The sequence below is a fragment of the Phalacrocorax aristotelis genome, chromosome 5, assembly GCF_949628215.1.
Source record: "Phalacrocorax aristotelis chromosome 5, bGulAri2.1, whole genome shotgun sequence".
NCBI classification, from domain to species: domain Eukaryota; kingdom Metazoa; phylum Chordata; class Aves; order Suliformes; family Phalacrocoracidae; genus Phalacrocorax; species Phalacrocorax aristotelis.
Genome location: NC_134280.1, coordinates 54,966,923 through 54,985,073, shown reverse-complemented (window position 1 = coordinate 54,985,073; position 18,151 = coordinate 54,966,923). Strand labels below are relative to the sequence as shown.

General features: G+C 44.2%; 2 protein-coding genes across 2 annotated transcripts; both read right to left on the bottom strand.

Annotated features, from left to right (window-relative positions):
• Positions 1-363: 363 nt before the first annotated feature.
• SAAL1 (serum amyloid A like 1) lies at positions 364-11,953 on the bottom strand. The gene is made up of 12 exons (XM_075094650.1): positions 11,763-11,953; positions 11,403-11,516; positions 10,054-10,137; positions 7,782-7,861; positions 6,509-6,568; positions 6,132-6,247; positions 4,853-5,036; positions 4,494-4,576; positions 4,165-4,353; positions 3,186-3,382; positions 2,582-2,674; positions 364-2,019 (listed from the first exon to the last, which is right to left on the bottom strand). The coding sequence occupies exons 1-12, from the start codon at positions 11,877-11,879 to the stop codon at positions 1,927-1,929; spliced, it is 1,410 nt and encodes a 469-aa protein (XP_074950751.1). The 5' UTR covers positions 11,880-11,953; the 3' UTR covers positions 364-1,926.
• Positions 11,954-12,226: 273 nt separating this feature from the next.
• On the bottom strand, positions 12,227-13,920 carry LOC142057125 (serum amyloid A protein-like). Its single transcript, XM_075092597.1, has 4 exons — positions 13,835-13,920; positions 13,359-13,491; positions 12,894-13,032; positions 12,227-12,455 (listed from the first exon to the last, which is right to left on the bottom strand). The coding sequence occupies exons 2-4, from the start codon at positions 13,462-13,464 to the stop codon at positions 12,314-12,316; spliced, it is 387 nt and encodes a 128-aa protein (XP_074948698.1). The 5' UTR covers positions 13,465-13,491; positions 13,835-13,920; the 3' UTR covers positions 12,227-12,313.
• Between the last annotated feature and the right edge of the window lie 4,231 nt (positions 13,921-18,151).

The window sequence follows — 18,151 nt, the reverse complement described above, 5'->3', positions numbered from 1 at the left end:
TGTACATTAAACAACTTCTGCAAAACTTCAACAAATTTCAAGACACAAACCAGAAACAATTCTTGAATATGGTGGACTATCATAAAGATACTTATGACCTACATGGGGACAAACAAAGCTCAGAAAAACGTTAACTACTGGATGAGAGAGACATTAACTTCCAGACCATAGAAATGACTAAGAAAAAGCAGGAGAAAGTTAAAATGAATATCCAATGAAGGACAACATATTTTACAGGACATTGACACTATGAGGAGGTTTAATTTTCCCCTTACAAATGACATACTTGAGAGTAACAGACACTGCCAGTGGCTCAGAAAACAAATTTAATTGACACTTAAGAATGAAGGAAAGCATACAGGGTTTGGTTTTTAAAAGAAACTTTATTACAAATCCGTAGGTTTAAGAAAATATCCCAAAACTGTCAAAGTAGTATGAAAAATGCTGTCATCCTATTCACAGTTACCAGTTTTCTCCAATAAACATAGCATACAAAAATCGATAGAAACCATGGCAATTCTTTTTGGTGACACAAGTCAGATATTTGCAATGCTAAAACCCCTGCCGACATCTAAGATGCTGCCGGCAGCCCAAGGGAACGATTAAATTACACTATTTCTGGCAACTGGAAGTTTGGATGAAAAGGCTATACACATATACACATACTGTGTTTTACCACATGTACAGGTAACTCAGGGCAAACAAAACATGGCCCAGCACAATACTTAAAGTCTATAAAAAGCTGGAGAGCCAGGGAATGCGTGTATATGGTATTCAGTTGTTCTCTATGCTCTGGTTCCCATTTTCATTTACAACCCAAACCTAATAAAGACCAATTGTTTTCCACCCTCATTTATAGAGACAGTGAAGCTGATGTGTTGCTATATACTGTCTTTTCAGGCACAGAAAAGATGAACTGTACTGCATGCAGGCAAGGGATCGAAAAATGCAATGCAGTTAAAACATAACATAATTAAAAGTGGGATTTTTAGAAGCCTGTAGATTGAATTTACTGCAAGTTACCTAACACCTTAACCTCCTCTGAAAAACCAAGGCTAACATGGCATTTCTAATGTCATTCACAGATAATTCATAAGACACATGAATGACAAAAGAACTGTCTGATACGTGTTACTTTCCTAATCTGAAGTACAGACTGCTTTAAAAAAAGCAGAAAGTTTGCAAGTATGCCACGGATTAAACCCAAACCTGCCCTACAACTCCAGCTCTGGGTAACTGGCTGCAAGGGTTGGAAGCTGCAGCATAGACCATTAGCAACCATATTCTCAAATCCTTTAAACTGCACAGGACCTAGATGCCACAACTCAGCTGCAGTGCAGAACAGGCTTCAATGTAAGAAGCGTGAAGATTTTAAAGGAGCAGGATGAAACATTTCTGTTACAATACCTGCTCAAGGTATTGATATGATCTAAAAGAGAAAAAAAAGAACTCCGTGTAATTTAACTCCAGTTTTAGCAGGTGTTTGAAGGTCCCCAGGCAGAAGACACCTGGGATTTCCTGATGATCAATCCTCCTTTTGCCAGCAGCAACTTGGAAGAAACCAGCATCATGTTAAAAAAACCCCACTCATTCATTTTGCTGTTTCAACTTCAGTTGAAAAGCACAGAATCAAGAGTTATTCAAAGGACACTATGCTGCAGAACAGCAATTAGAAACCAACAGTCTCTCATCGCTAGAACAAACAGGATGGAAGATGCAGAACTGAATTTACAGTAATTTCCTTCCCCATGCAGACCACACTAACCCTAGGTTAATCAGGGCTACCTGGAACATTTCTTAAAAGCCACCTGTTGGTAAGGAGGTTGCCTCATCTCCTGCATTTACTGAAAACTTGATTTCTGAAACATTGTAATGAAACAGTCAACAATCTCCATTCCAAAGAGGGAAAACATTTCATGTATATTCTTAGGCGTCAACCTTCAGGCTTGGGAAACGTTTTTCTAGGTTGTCAGCAAGTGTCTGGTCAGCCTCACGCAGAACTTCAAGGAAACTCTCCACCTGGAAATAAATTGCAAACACACACACAAAAAGGAAAAAGCAAAACAAAACAAAGCTTGCACGGAACTCAGAATTCTTATACTTGGTCTCTCTACTCCTGTACCTTCCCACCAACAGCAGCCAGCAGCAGCCACTACAAAGAATAATGAAAAATGCTCCACAGTGGATACCTTCTTCCTAAACCTCACAATTTCAGATGGTCTAAATTTTGAAACATTATTGACTTCCCCAAACTCTTATTTTTTAAAAGTACACAAAGAAAAGCTCCTTATGAAAAATATTTAGAATAATTATTCTATAAAAATGTACAGGACAAATTTTCAGCTAGCATAAGTTTGCAGACATGCATTAATTTCAGCACAGCTTGACTCTTGTATCAGCTGATGATCTAGGCAAAGCTCTGGCTGAAGTAAGCCAGAAGAGGCAGAGAGGGTAAGACTGTCTAGAATGGCATATTACCTGTATCTGAGTAACTCTGTCCTACCTCTACACCTGATTCTGAATGGCCTTGCAACCTAAGTATTATTTTTTCAGCCTGTTGAAGACCTTCTCATATACTCACTGATGCAAAATACAGAGGCAAGAGGTTCTGAAATGCACAGGAACACGTCTGTTCATTTAGATGACCCTGGTGTAGTCCTTCTAACGTATTTTCCTGGAAAATAAAATGAAATACAACTGGCATGTCATGAACAGCTCCTGACAGAACAAACTCAAAATTGTGCACACAGTGTCTACAGTATGTGCTTCACTCTCAGTTCTCAGAGAATGCCAGACATAGCTAATACAAAAAGGTGTGAAAGTTCACACATCACAGGTGTCTTCCTCTGAAGGATCCTGTAATAAAGAAGTCCAGCTGAGAAGGTGAGTTTATATATTGATACTCCTTCCTTTTCTTACATAGATTGGCCTTCATTCAAAAGAAATGGTGACATACACCTAGAGAATTTATCATACAGAATCTTGGCCCTGAAGGCATACAGCTCAGAAAACCTGTGTCCCTGCTATCTAACACATGTTGCTCATGTTGCTACTCCCCTTCTGGTTGATCCTGTAATGAATTTCCAGTATGCAACTTCACTTCTGCAGAAAAATGCTCACATTAATAGTAGTGCCTTTTTTCTTACCTACCCTCCAGAAACCCCTCTTAGAACTGTTATTCTTACCTTGGTCAGTTCTTGAAGCATATTGGAAAGTAATTCACAGCAAATATCCTTCAAAATTTTTAAATGGAAATCCTCCTCGTTTAGATCAGCCCTTCCAGTCTCTTGTTGTTCGGGCTCCTTTGAGTCATCAACAGATCTCTTCCCACAGCCCTCCATGTATTGTAAGATACGAATCAAGCTCCCAATCAGAGGCATATCTAATATAAAGTAACAAGAAAACGGAAGTTCTAACACTGAAAATTTTTCCCCATCTTTTCAAGGCATTAGAATTTTGAAACACACCACAGATTTTATAAAAAAGCTACAGGAATGTATATTCTGATAGCATTGTGTTTTATCAAAGACCATTTTAAAGAAGCAATGGAAATGCAATAGGAAAAACAAAGCTTTTTTTCTGCAAGCTAAACTGTAGCTGCAAAAAAATATATGCCAGCAGTAACGAATATGTGAATGAAAATGTCTCTAGTAGTAACTCACAGAGGCTAGTATGTTAAATTTGCATCCAGATAATCACATTGGATAAACTAAACCGACACAATGTCTTTCTGCTGCAGATGACCCTGACTCACATTGCCAAGATAGGCTTTTAATTCTAAAGACTTGCCAGTGGATTGAAAAGTAACAAGTGATAAAGATGGATTTAAGTAAGTGAAGAATCTACCTCTGCCAAAAAGAAAAAATTACTATCAAGACTACATATTTTAGCAAAGATGAATTCTGCAATAATAAGGTGCCCAAAGGACAAGACTGAATAGAATCCATAGATTCTATTACGGTAACTCTTCAGTGCTATCCAGCAACCGAATGTTGAGCTAGCTGTGATTTTTACAGTCACCAGTAAAGACCCTTACTGTATTCAAACATATAATGGAATTCTGTGTTCATAACTGATCTCTAATAAAAAAGTAATAAATTAACCACCTTTCGCCCCACATACATAAAGTCAATTGTGAACACAAAAGAAAAGAGCATGACTTGCTTTTTCTCATCTTGGTGTATTCTTGGTCTGTCTGTGAAGCAAACATAGCAGACAGCACAGACAAAATAGAGGCCAATAGAGTCTTCTGCTCCTGCACAATGATTGGTGGATCGTCTGACTGGCACAGTTCATGGCAAATGAGGTCATACAGCAAACTCCAAGTCTCTTTTCCTCCATCAGGAGCCTGCACTTGAGAAAGAGACAGAACCCACCAACCCATCAAATTTAATCTAGGCACGTGAATTATTCTTCTCCCCATTAAATATCTGATGATGTAGGAGTTACCGCCATTCTTGCTCCTATCACACATAGCAATTCAAGTGTCTTACCGATAGCCTGAATACCCTCATCCACCGTGGTCAGGAGCTGCAAAATATGCATATAAACATCAAGTCCTTCAGGATTGTCTGATCTACATAGAACACACAAAAAACAGACAAATGAAAGATCTGATTACTGAGTCTGTATTCTGTGCGTTTTTGACACACAGAAGACTAAGAGCAATCACAGCCGTTCTCTTTGCTAACAAACTAGTTGACTCATTTCAAATGGTAAGTACAGAGAAATGTATTCTAGCAATCTGTTGAACTACGTGGCTCCCACTGAAACCAGGATGTTCAAGACACAGGCCTTAACAAGGTCATAAGGAGTCTCCCCAGCCATGAAACCAGAAAGAACACTCACATACCGAACTTGTTTGGCTGCTTCAAGTATACAAGGCACAATCTTAAAATCTGGAATTTCTTCAGGGGAATCATCTACAGATGGTCCCACAGACCGACAAGTGCCATTTTTAATCCAGTTTAACATTAGCTCTTCATCTAGATCAAAGAGTTTGTCCACCACTTCACCCACTTTTACCAGCAATTCAACTGCACAAGAGAGAATGTATACATTTCAACAAGACTAAAAACAAAGAGCAAAAATTAGTTCACAAAATGCAAATGTATAGAGGTATCTAGAGTAAATTCAGTGATGAAATATACTAGTTTCATTCACGGCCTACTAATGGTTGCTATGTTTATTTCCTTTTAGTGGCACAGATCAGATGAAGAGTTTGATAAATAGGGACCATTGGAAAGCTCACAGACACCTGCTACCTTTTCATGCCATTTATAAAGCAGGAACTTTACTCTGCAAAGAGACTTCAGGTTCCTGAATAGTCATAAGCTCTGCTTCTAATGTAAAACTTTCCAAGATTTGTCCCTAAATATGCAGTTTTCTGCTAACCTTACACCTGCCAATCTGCATTTTACTTACGTAGGTCTGTGATTTCAATTGGACAGAGCAGGATTTCCGACTGTCATTAAAAAAAAAACCCACCCAAATAGAAAACGCTAAATTATTTGTATTCCTACACAAATAATAACTGCTGTTATGATTGAGTTGGACATGAAAAATAAATGCTATTCAAAATATTTCCATGATTAGGTGCTTAGTGTGGTTTTTGCTAAATTAGTGCTAAGAGAGATTTGTGTACCACTGACTGCATACCCAAATCCTGTGCAGTATTCTGCTGCCATTCAGAGTAACTGAATCATTCCTCCAGTTCACATTCTTCAAGTATGGTAGTTTTAAAAATGGAAAATACATATGCGATTTGAAAAAAATTTAAATGAGGTCTTGTTTCAAGGATCAAAAATGACTTATGTATATCCCTGAATGAGGTCTATGTCCCTTCCCTTACTGTGCAAAATAAAATTTTCTCCCATTAGACTTATTTTTATTCCTCCGCAGAGCTTTCTTCCTCCTCTATGGGTCCTTTTCTGGTTGGTTTTACATATATTTATAAATCCGCACAGGCAGGACAAGTTTATTTTGGTGTCCTTTAAATTCATGAGGCTTAATTTATTTTAAAGGAATTCTGTACTCCCAGATGAAAAAACTGTCTTCAAAACTGCACAATCCAGTTCTCATTTTTTTTTCTGCAAACATCCACTAATTCCCAGCTTGTTTTGGCAACTTACCATTTGTAGAGCTGGACATGATAAAGCAAACACAGTCATATACAGAAGGGTTTTCTCGGATTCTCTCAACCCAGACATTGGCCACCTCAGGCTGGGAGAGGCAAGTTAACAACAACCTAGGCAAGAATTGCCCATTTAACAGATTAGAAGCCAATTCATTTATATTAGCTATACAAGTATAAATCCAAAACAATGAGAATGATGTAACAGAAAAGGAATCTAAGCTCACAGCAAATCAATTCCAGAACAATGCAGAAATGACAAAAACATAGGGTGAGAGGATAATAAAATAGTGAACCCAGTTGTCAATTTTATTCCCAGGCCTCAGAACATAGCAGAACTACACTAACGATGCATTAATTTCTGAGATGTCCTACCTGCTTGTTTCCAGAAGAGTTGGAGAGTCTGAATCACACAAACGTTGCAGTAACACTTGGCTTTAAGGAGAAAACGCAAGATTAGATTAATAAATCATAGAATGGTTTGGGTTGGAAGGGACATCTAAAGGTCAGCTGGTCCAACCCCCGCTTGCAGCAAGCAGGGACATCTTCAACTAGATCAGGTTGCTCAGAGCCCTGTCCAACAACCTGACCTTGAATGTTTCTAGGTATGGGGCATCTACCACCTCTCTGGGCAACCTGTTCCAGTGTTTCACCACCCTCATTGGAAAATATTTCTTCCTTGTATCTAGCCTGAATCTACCCTCTTTCAGCTTAAAACCATTACCCCCGTGCTATCACTATAGGCCCTGCTAAAAAAAGTCTGTCCCTATCCTTCTTATAAGCCCGCTTTAAGTATCGAAAGGCCGCAATCAGGTCTCAGCTGGAGCCTTCTCTTCTCCAGGCTGAACAACCCCAACTCTCTCAGCCTGTCCTCATAGGAGAGGTGCTCCAGCCCTCGGATCATTTCTGTGGCCCTCCTCTGGACCCACTCCAACACGTCCATGTCTTTCCTGTGCTGGGGGCCCCAGAGCTGGACGCAGTACTCCAGGTGGGGTCTCACCAGAGCAGAGTAGAGGGTGAGAATCACCTCCCTCGACCTACTGACCACACTTCTTTTGATGCAGCTCTGCAAACTTGCTGTGAGTACACTCAACCCCACTATGTCATTGATGAAGATATTAAGCAGCACTGGTCCCAGTACAGACCCCTGAAGGACACCACTTGTCACTGATCTCCATTTGGACATTGAGCCATTGACCACTATCCTCTGGATGCCACCATCCAACAAATTCCTCATCTACCAAACAGTCCACCCATCAAATCCATCTCTCTCTAATTTAAGCTCCAATAAAAACCATGTTTGTTTAAAAAAGTTATAAAAAGGTTAATTTCAAAACTGCAGTCATGTACCAAGATTAAAACCAGCTTTTTCTGACTGTGCATGCATTACCAATGTTTCAGGATTGCCAAACTTAGAAATTAAGGGCTCAAGAACTTGACTGCTGATTAAAAACAAAACAAAAAAATAGTGGTCTGTATCCTTCTTTTTCCTTCACTAAACACTTCTCCCACAACTACGGTCAGCCAAAAAGGTGTGAATGAAGACGAGGCATGGCAGCCAAACTTAGTTCCTTCTATGACATATATTTCATGATTGTGAGTCCATAAGAGCAGTATTCATGCATGTATAAAGCACATATACACTTACCCAAGATTTTCATCTTTACTAATGGACATGCATATGTCTTGGAAACAGGCCATATTTCCTAATATTCCCACACAGATTTCCTGAAAAGTCAAAACACAGTATAATGAAGCAACTGCAACACAGTTCACAACTTTATTTCCACAGCCATAAGGCAAAAGTAAGAAAGGCTTGAAGATGTTTTCAAGTTTGATTTCCAAGTTCTTATGACCTACCACTTTCAAGACAGAGATACAGATTCTTTCTACAGGATGCTATTAGACTAGCCTAAAATATACTCATGATTGGTACTTTTCAGATATTTCCATGTTAAAGTGTTCCATAAAAGCAAATACACCTTGAAATCAACTTTCCTTGCATATCCTATGTATACTGTTCTGAAGCTAATCTGGCATCCCTATTATTGAAGCAATAAGGAGTCCTAAGAACAAAAATGTCCCCATGTAAGCGCAACCCTCACAGAGATTCACTTCCTCCCAAAAGAAAGGGGTCTTAATACAAGCTTCCAGCAAAGCCCATTTTCTGATTGCAGAGATTTAAAAAATAAACAAAACAAAACCAAAAGCAGTGCATCCCATTAGGATATTCATGCCTAGACCATCAATAAAAGGATGCACAATCCTATAAAGGGGGGTGTGAGAGCTCTGAAACACCTGTGGGTGGCTGGTGCTAACACAGAATGCCCTGGGAATCGCTCACTTTCAGCAACTTTAAGCTGGCAATCAACCCCCACCACTCAAGGTTATCTTTTTTGTTAACATTCTATTACCTTTGCTAAATTTCAGCAGATGCTCTAGCAGACGCTATTTCACAAACGTAGCTGTGACAGCCGATTTGCACTGACTTCCAGATTTTTGTTGTACTTCAAAGGCCAAGGTACTGAACTTTCAAAGTGTTACATGTCTCTACTCTTCTCCTGAAGTAAAGCTCTGAAGTAACTTCAGAGAAAGGGAATTTATACCAACACTGAGTACCTTTCAAAACCCTATCTTGGATCCTAAATGCCAGTGCATTGTGTAGTACAATCTGTAAAACAGTCATATCAAAACAAAGGGGGAAGAAAAAAACAAAGCATTAAGTACTGGTGTCTAACAGTTCCTAACTGCTAATGTTGCTTTTATAGGTCTGACTAAACAAATACATGGCCATTTCTGTTCAATAATCATGAACAAGTAACAAGGAAAAAAAGCCAGCTGTTACAGGTTTGCGTGGCAAGGTTTTGGTAGCAGGGGGTTACAGGGGTGGCTTCTGTGAGAAGATGCCAGAAGCTGCTCCCATGTCTAATAGAGCCAGCGGCAGCCTGCTCCTAGGCAGACGTGCCACTGGCCAAGGCTGAGCCCATCAGCAACAGTGGTAGTGCCTCTGGGATAGCATATTTAAGAAGGGCAAAAAACTGCTGTGCAACAGCAGCTAGAAGACAAGAGTGAGAACATATAAGAGGAAAAACCCTGCAGACTCCTCTTCAATCTGTGGTGAAGACCACGGTGAGGCAGGCTGTCCCCCTGCAGCCCATGAAGGTTAACAGTGGAGCAGATATCCACCCACAGCCTGTAGAGGACCCCATGCTGGAGCAGGTGGGTGCCTGAAGGAGGCTGTGAGAAGACCCCATGATGAAGCAAGCTCCTGGCAGGACCTGTGGCCCCACGGAGAGGAGCCCATGCTGGAGCAGGTTTGCTGGCAGGACCTGTGACCTCACGGGGGACTCACGTTGGAGCAGCCTCTTCCTGAAGGGCCGCACCCCATGGGAAGGGCCCACATTAGAGAAGCTCGTGAAGAGCTGTCTCCCATGGGAGGGACCCCACACTGGAACAGGGGAAGAGTGTGAGGAGGAAGGAGTGGCAGAGACAAGGTCTGGTGAACTGACCACAACCTCTGTTCCCCATCCCCCTGCACCACTTGAGGTAAGGAGGTAGAGAATGTGGGAGTGAAGTTGAGCCTGGGAAGAAGGATGGGGTGGAAGGGAAGGTGTTTTTAGATTTGGTTTATTTCTCATTGTCCTACTCCGATTTGATTGGTGATACATTTAATTAATTTCCCCAAGTTGAGTCTGTTATGTCCATGACTGCAGTTGCTCAGTGTTCACCCTGTCCTTACCTTGACCACATTAAAAACACTGCAAAAAAGCATTTTAAAATTTGACTTTGTGTTTTTTCCTCATTCCTCTAACCTATTTAAACATGCAACAGGAGGAGGAGGGAGATATGTGCAAATGCATGTACAGAGCTATCTACTATTGCTATTAGTATGGGACAGCTTTTTGACAGCCTGTACTTACAGTAAGGCGAGGGCATTTTGACTTGGCAAAAACTCCCATGAATATATCGGGGGCGTTGAACTCCTGAAGAAATAAAGCAACATCCTGTGGAGAAAGTGAATGGATAAGTAAACAGACTTCTACAATTTCCAAATGCAAAATCAAGCCTTTTCTCACTGCACAAGGACTGGATCAAAGAGATGTCCAACTCGCTACAACAGATCAGTTACTTCCCAACAGTTCATACCAAAAATCCTTGCTTTTCAAAGAGAGAAGATGAGCAAGCCCCTACGGCCATTCTGGACACCAGTGATTTGCTATGTAATGAGCTAAAAAGTCACATTTAGCTTCTTTTGCTCTCTGTGTCCATAGAGGGTCAGTCGGAACTCAGCAAATACCATGTTTTCAGACAGTGACATCATCCACACATACAAAAAGAAACAAGGGGAGGGATTACGATTAGCACTTGATCAGAGCACACAAAAGAAGAAATCTCCACTTAATTTTACAACATTAGACCACAAGATTTGTCCTTGATTTGGGAGTAAAGGACACATCTTCTGTGTTTATTTAAAATATCTATCAAACAGCCAGAGAATAAAATAATAGAGGTCTTTTTCAACCTTAATGATTCTATAATAATAATTTTTAAAAACATATGTCTCATATTTGAGATATACTTCCAGCATTTGAGAATGTCAAGAAAAGTACCAAAAAGTTGTTAGATTGCCATTGTGAGTCTGTAGCTAAAATTTAAAAGGCTGCTTATCTACCAGAAAAAACAATGTTGACTAGCAGGACACATTACAATTGCTAGATGAAAAGTTGCCTGTTCAGAGATGGCCCAAGTTGATTTCAGCTGCATCTAAGGTACTGCCTTCTAACATCTCCGAGCTTTGGTTCAACCCTGCATACAATACAGAAAACCAGCGGGTGTGAATACAGCCCCATTTATGCCAGCTGACCCTATGTAATAGCCCCCCCACAATCCATTAGACACCTGGGGGAAGTTCTGACAGACCACCTCGTTTCTTACACTTACATACAGCTCTGCTTTATATTCTCAAACAGCAGCACGCCTTCCAGCAGCTAGGATGCAACAGAAGGCCTGCTGCTGCAAACTAGTGCTGGCCCTAGGAGTGTGCACACAAAGTACGTGCCCACCTTGAAAAGCAACCTTCCTGACGAGCCTGCTTGGTGCCGAGCCACCACGCCTGCCCTGCCTAAGACTCAGAGGGCACCGTCGGCCAAACCGGAGAGTATGCAATGCCACCGCCAGCAGCCAGCTGGCCGAGCCCCGCCAGCCCCGCCCCGCCTCCCGCCACCCCAGAGACGCTCGGCCCGCACAGGCTCCCGCCCACCGCTCCTACCTCGTCCATCGACATGTCCCACACTTTGCAAATGTCATTCTCCATCTCTTCATCCAGCTCCACCTGGATCCCCTCGGGGCTCACGGCGGGCTCCATCTCCTCCGGGCTAATGATCTGAGAGAAACGGGGCGGGGGGTGGGGCAGAGGGGGAGCGGCGGGACGTGAGCTACAACCGAGAGACCCCACAGAACGCTAACAACGACCTATCGCTTCCGTCACGGTTTAAAAAAACCCTACGCGAGTAGCAGACCGGCGGGTCGCGCGTGTCCCCGGCCGCAGTAAGGGCGGCACGGCGCCCACCAGGCGCTCCGCGCTACCGGGCCCGCCGCCCTCTCCCCTCACGGCGCCCCCGGCCCGCACCTCGATGAGACGGGTGAGGACGCTGAACAGCCAGTGCTTGCTGTACACCGTATTCCCCACCGCGTCGCCCTCCTCCTCCTCCGCCTCGCTGGAAGGCGGTGACGGATTACGGTCCATGGCGGCCCGCCGCCGCCACAACTGCGCCGGCCCCCCTGAGGCGGCGGCGGCCAGAGAGGCGCCCGGCGGCGCCCCACAGCGCCCCCTGCCGGGGCGAGGCGGCGGGAGGCCGGCGGCAGCGCCCGGCGGCCGCCCCGGGCCCCGCCCGCCGCCGCGGCAAGCGGGCCCCGGGTGCCGGGGCCAAGGGAGACACCCTCCGCCGCCCCTTGGCAGTGCCGGTGGCCCCCCGTGGTGCCCTGACGGCGCCGACGGGGACCTCTCGCCCTCCCACCCCACCCGCTGCCCTCGGGGCCAGCGCTGCGACCTCAGATCCCCACCCCCGAAGGAAAAGCAGCGGCCGGAGGCGGTTTTCAGGAGAATTTCTTTATTCGGCTGCACAGAAGAGGTTTAACTGGGGAGCAGAGATGAGGCCTCGGGGGGGGTGGGGGTTGGCGTTAGTATTTTTCGGGAAGGCCCGCGGGTCTATAGCGGTTGGGATCCCCGCCGTTTCTGCCCCAGTTGTTGGCCTCTATGTCAGCCTGGGTGTCTTCGTCACCTCGGCCGCTCAGGTCGCTTTGCCATTTTTCCCGGGCGTCACTAGCAGGAGAAAAGGCAACCTGAACCAACTGGCATTTAGCTCCACTTTGTGTTGGTTTCCTCACTTGTCTAAAACTAGCTTTTTCACAGGACTTCCCAAAGGCTTTCCAAAGCAAGCACGTATACAGTCCTTGTCTGAGGACCACAGTGGTATCTGTAACTGGTATGTCAGGAAACAAACCGACAAGGAAAGCGAGTTCCTAATCACCAGACATACAGAGATAAGGAATCTGGGTTCCTGGGGAGGACAAATAGAAAGCCTCAGGCTCATGTGGGAGGAGGCACCGTTCCCATAGAGGCAGGCTGTTCAGGCATTAAGTGCTTCACCTCCCCTCCACTGTCCTAGGTCAAAAGCTGAGCACAAGTCAAACAGGACTTTAACTGGAATGCCTGGATCCCTATTAACTCACTGCTAACAAGCCAAATACACTCCATTACCTGATCACTTTGGCTGCCCAAGCACCGCCAGGTCCTCTTTGGGCAGCATCATAATTCCCACGAGCATGGAAATACTTGTCGGCACCTTTAAAATTTGCCTCGCGCATGTCCCTGTATGCTCTGTACATATCCCATGCCCCTGAAGAAAGCAGAGAAACACAGATGATGATGACTTTAAAGAGTCATCCCAGAAACAGTTAAGTACCATTTCAGCCAGGAGCTCAAAGGCCCGAGGAGCAGTAACACAGAGAGGCACTTCTCCACATCAGCTTTTGCACAGGGGTGTGCCCATGGAAAAGGCCCGTGGGGGCTTATCAAGGCCCTCTTCCAGCAGCAGGAACCAGTGGGGTGCCTCATGACAAGCTGCAGAGCTCCCAGCTCTGAGGACTGTGTCCATTGACTACTGGTAACATGTGCTCGGGGAGGGGATTCCTGAGAGAAAGGCCTGTGGTAACAGCAGCTTACCTCCCACAGCATCCCGGACAAATTCTGCACCTCGGCGTAACGGTGGCATGTCAGCATTTGCACATAGAGTAAGGGAGAGCAACACGAGGCAGACATAAAGCCTCATGGTTCCTGGCCCAAGCCTCACACGGAGCTGTCAGACAGAGAGATGAGCAGTTCTAGAGCACCTTTGAGAGACTGCTGACATAGCATCCATCACACCCACAGCTGTGCCCGGGGCAGCTGCCCCAGCGCTGACGGCTAGCCTAGGAACCTGCTTCTCCCCCCACAAGGACTGGTGATGCCCTCTGTGTGACCACATGCTCAGCTAAAAACTCCACAAAAGAGGCAGACACACATGAGAAACTTGCATTTTAGCATTCCCTACTGCTCCTATCATGAATTCAGAGAAGCCCTACATGCTAAAGCATTAGTCCTGTTCCCAAATACAAGCTAAAAACACTGCATATAGCTCACAGATTCAGAATATCACTCACCACTGCAGAAAGGCAAACCCAAGGGAGATGAAGCTTGTCTTGTGTGCTCTCAGACTCAGAGAGGGTATTTATAAGCAATTCAAACCCCTCAAAAGAGGAAACTGGAAAAGATACCCATGACTGGGAATTCCCCCCCCCCCCCCCCCACTTTCAACAGGGAAATCATTACGGTAAGCCTGTCCTTGTCCTTACTGGAAGTTCATAACTCCTGTTACACAATTTTTAACAAAGCAAGCGGTGCTTCTTCAGCTGGCCACAGGCTTATTTGCTTCTCATAACAAGCAGGCTGAGAAACTGCCTGAAAAGACTGAAGTGTGTGCTTCAAGTGTTACAGCTGGCTTAAGGGTGTGACTTTGGTTTGGCTCTTGGGCTGGACAGAGCTTGGAGGAGGTGCCTGATCATCTGCACTGTACACTGAAGCACAAGGCTGGGTCTGTGTCTGTGCACACAGAACATTCAGCTGCATTACCAGAATGGCTGCAGCAACTGCTAAGTGAAATTCCCAGTGCTGGGATGGCAAGATGGATCCTGGAGTTGATGGACTGGAAAATGTGAAGTGTTGCTCTTAACTCCATTGCAAAGTGAACCACATGCACTTCCATCCCTGCTGATAATGCTTTAAGACAACAAACATACTTGCCACCATAAGGAAGGCCTGACTGGTTCATCCTGCCTTTGCTCGCTCTCATGGATCCTCTCGAAGGACTTCCAGCCATCCTGCTGCAACAGTGGCTCAGTGGGGCTCAGGTGGGCTAAACTAAGAGGAGTTTTTGATGCAGCAGTAAACATTTTATCTAAGGGGAAGTTCAGATCCATACAGCCGCAACTCTGCCTCTGCTAGATTTTAAGATCGATATATCAACTGTCAGGCCCTCTTGACATGGTTCAGTTTGAGCACCCACTGTGCTCTCTGCTTGGGAGCCTGCTTGCTTCCCTGTGTAACAACTGACACAACTGTTACCCCTGCAGAAAGCTCTACGTTTGAGTGCAGTTGCACTGCAGAATGAATGTGCAGAATGTCTCCCCATTGTGTGGTCTCACACATGATTTAACAAGTCTAAGAGAGCTTCTGTAAATTCTCTGCAGAAGAGGTACATGTAATTGCCCCATTCACAACTGTTGCTTTAAACAAGTAGCTGCTGAAGGGCAGAGGTGTGAGGTAGAAGAGGTGCAGTAGCAAACTCAGCTAATAAAGCACCAGCAGCTAACTTCCTCAGGCATCGCTGGACTTCAAACAAGAATTGAGCTTAAGGGAAGAAGTGACAACAGTGGTGGCAACTGCGATGAAGCACCAGCCTTGCACTGCAGCAGGTAACCGCCTGAGCCCTGCTTTCCCGTATCCTCTTGGCCTGCTTTCTGGGTCACAGCCCTTGGCCCACAGAAACAAGCTGCAGCCAAAACCGCTGCTTTTGCAACAGAAATAGGCAAACTGTCTCTGGGCATGCAGAAGGGTTTGAAGAGAATATTCCTTTCTGGCCTAGCACAAAAACAGGCTGCATGTGCACACTGGGTAAACATAACCCATACAGGGGCCCCTGGGAGGCCATTTTCTGGGTTTGTACGTTCTGGTATAGTTAAGCTAAAAAGCAAACTCAAACTGGTTCCCCTTGTGTCTAAATATCTATAAATGCAAGATACATTCTGGAAACGTTCCACAATGCAGGCATTTCACAATCTAAGTAACTCTTAGATTGAGAAAGGGTATGAGGTGAATTCCCAGGTCAGGCGCAATAATAGATGCAGTTATCCCTTATTCTGGGAAGTAACAGGACCTTAGAAGTTTACATGGGCAATAATTCACTCCAGGAGTTTCACCATACTGCTGTATGGAATGTGTACTGGCATTGGCCTCAGGGTTATAGACATGTAAAACATCTGCAAACTTAGCTCCTCTTCAAGAAACAGATTGCAATGCAGATGTTTATCTTAAATTTATTTGCCTATAGGTTTTGATGATGATTCTAACAGTGAAATGATGTTTTGAGGCAGATATAAGGTTTTTATATATTTTTTGCAGGGTGGGGGGGGGGAACCCCAAAACCCCAAACCAACACAGCTTCAAACTAGAGTTGCTCCAAGCAAAGTCCCCTTTATTCATCTCTGCTTTTCAAGGGTCCCCTCCACCAACAGTCAGTCCCCAAAACCAAAGACGAGCTGCAGCTCACTTGCTCCAGTGCAGGCTGGCTTGAACTATCAGCAGTGTAAGCTCAGCTGGCTGATAAGAGGTGGTAGGGGCTGTAGCTTCAGGATGAGGGCATGGCTCTGTACAACTGTAACTTCTAAATAGAAGACCATTTCATTTCACAGTGCCTTCACCTTACCCATGTGAGATGAAAACATGCATATCAAGAATAGGAAACAGCAATTTCCCAACTCTTCTGCAGAGAATAAATTCTTACTCTTTATTGACAGCCAAGTTCATTGAAATCATCAACACAAACTCCCTTTAGACAGCAAATTTGAACAAATGCTTGCCATTATATTAGCTATATGACCATTCTGACAGAAAATTAAAAAAAAACAAACCACAAAACAAACCCCTAAAAGGAAGGTTATGATTTATTGTAAAAAAAACCCCAAAAGCTCCAACCCTCACTCCAGGTTAACCAAGTGTACAAAAACCCCACAGAAGTTAAGACTGCTGTGTACACAAAATACACAGAGCAAATGAAGTGGAACCGTTACATACAGAGACAAGCTAGCCAACTTCCTCTAAGGAGGGTAACGAGTACTCAGCTACAGCTGTACTACAGTCACACACTGTATGAAATGGAGTCAGTTAAGCGCAACAGCCACTGAGGTAGCAGCATGTTCATTTGGCAGGTAAGAGAACAAGCACCAACATCATCTGTTTTGTGTAACCTCACCCCACACTGCAGCTGCCTGGCTCCTATTCCAAGTCTTACCGTAAGAGCATGGGTGTTTCTGATAGAAGCATCTACGCTGTTTCCAATATCAAAAATCTAAACCCCAAAAGATCTAAGTTTTCTTTGTTAGCAGTAGTTCTGTACTGGCCTTTCCACAAGCAACACTGAACTGATGAAAGCCTGCCACTAATTGTCCCCCTGTAACTTCAGTTCCTCTAGCAAAGTAACCAACTCTCTCCAGAGGGAAGTCTTGCAATTGAAAGAGTCAGACTGCACCTCTCAGAAGTCTCAAAGTTGTATTAGTAAGTCCTATTTTGATGAAAATAAAAGCACTATTTTGCAGCGCTACAAATGCTACAAGATGCTTTATAAAGAAATACTTGCAAGTCATTTAATGACAAAATTATGGATTTTAATAAAATTTAGTTCCAATGTGTGCTTTACTTTTTTGTTTAAATGACATCTGCGAAAATCAGATATTGACCAGACACTGTGGCCTTCTGCTAAAAATGTGAGAGGCTAACAGTGAAAAGGGCTGAAACTAGAGGCCCAAAAAGAAAACTGTTCAAAAATGTATTAAGTGCAGAAGAGTATAGGTACAAAGCATAGTTCTGTAAATGAGAAATAAAATACAAGGGATTTTATGAATATTCATACCATAGCAGATATTTAAAAAGACTTCTTGACAGCATCCATCTAAAAATACTTACCTAAACCTTCAGTTTTGAAAAAGATTATTAAAATAAAACGTGGTCTTCTTGCTTTCCAAAATGCCAAAATTCATTGTGGAATTACCAAAGTCTACCTAGACTTTAGTAAAGACTTTGACACTGTTTCCCACAGCATTCTCCTGGAGAAACTGGCTGTTCATAGCTTGGACAGATGTGCTGTTCTCTGGGTAAAAAACAGGCTGGATGGCCGGGCCCAAAGAGTTGTGGTGAACAGAGTTAACTCCAGTTGGTGGCCGGTCACAAGCAGTGTTTCCCAGGGCTCAGTGTTGGGGCCAGTTCTGTTTAATATCTTTATCAATGATCTGGACGAGGGGATCGAGTGCACCCTCTGTCAGTTTGCAGACAATACCAAGTTGGGTGGGAGTGCTGATCTGCTCAAGGGTAGGAAGGCTCTGCAGAGGGACCTGGGCAGGCTGGATCGATGGGCCGAGGCCAATTGTAAGAGGTTTAACAAGGCCAAGTGCTGGGTCTTGCACTTGGGTCACAACAACCCCATGCAACGCTACAGGCTTGGGGAAGAGTGGCTGGAAAGCTGCCCAGTGGAGGAGGACCTGGGGGTGCTGGCCAGCAGCTGGCTGAGCGTGAGCCAGCAGTGTGCCCAGGTGGCCAAGACAACCAACAGCATCCTGGCCAACAGCATGAGGAATAGTGTGGCCAGCAGGAGCAGGGAAGTGATTGTCCCCCTGTACTCAGCACTGGTGAGGCCACACCTCGAGTAC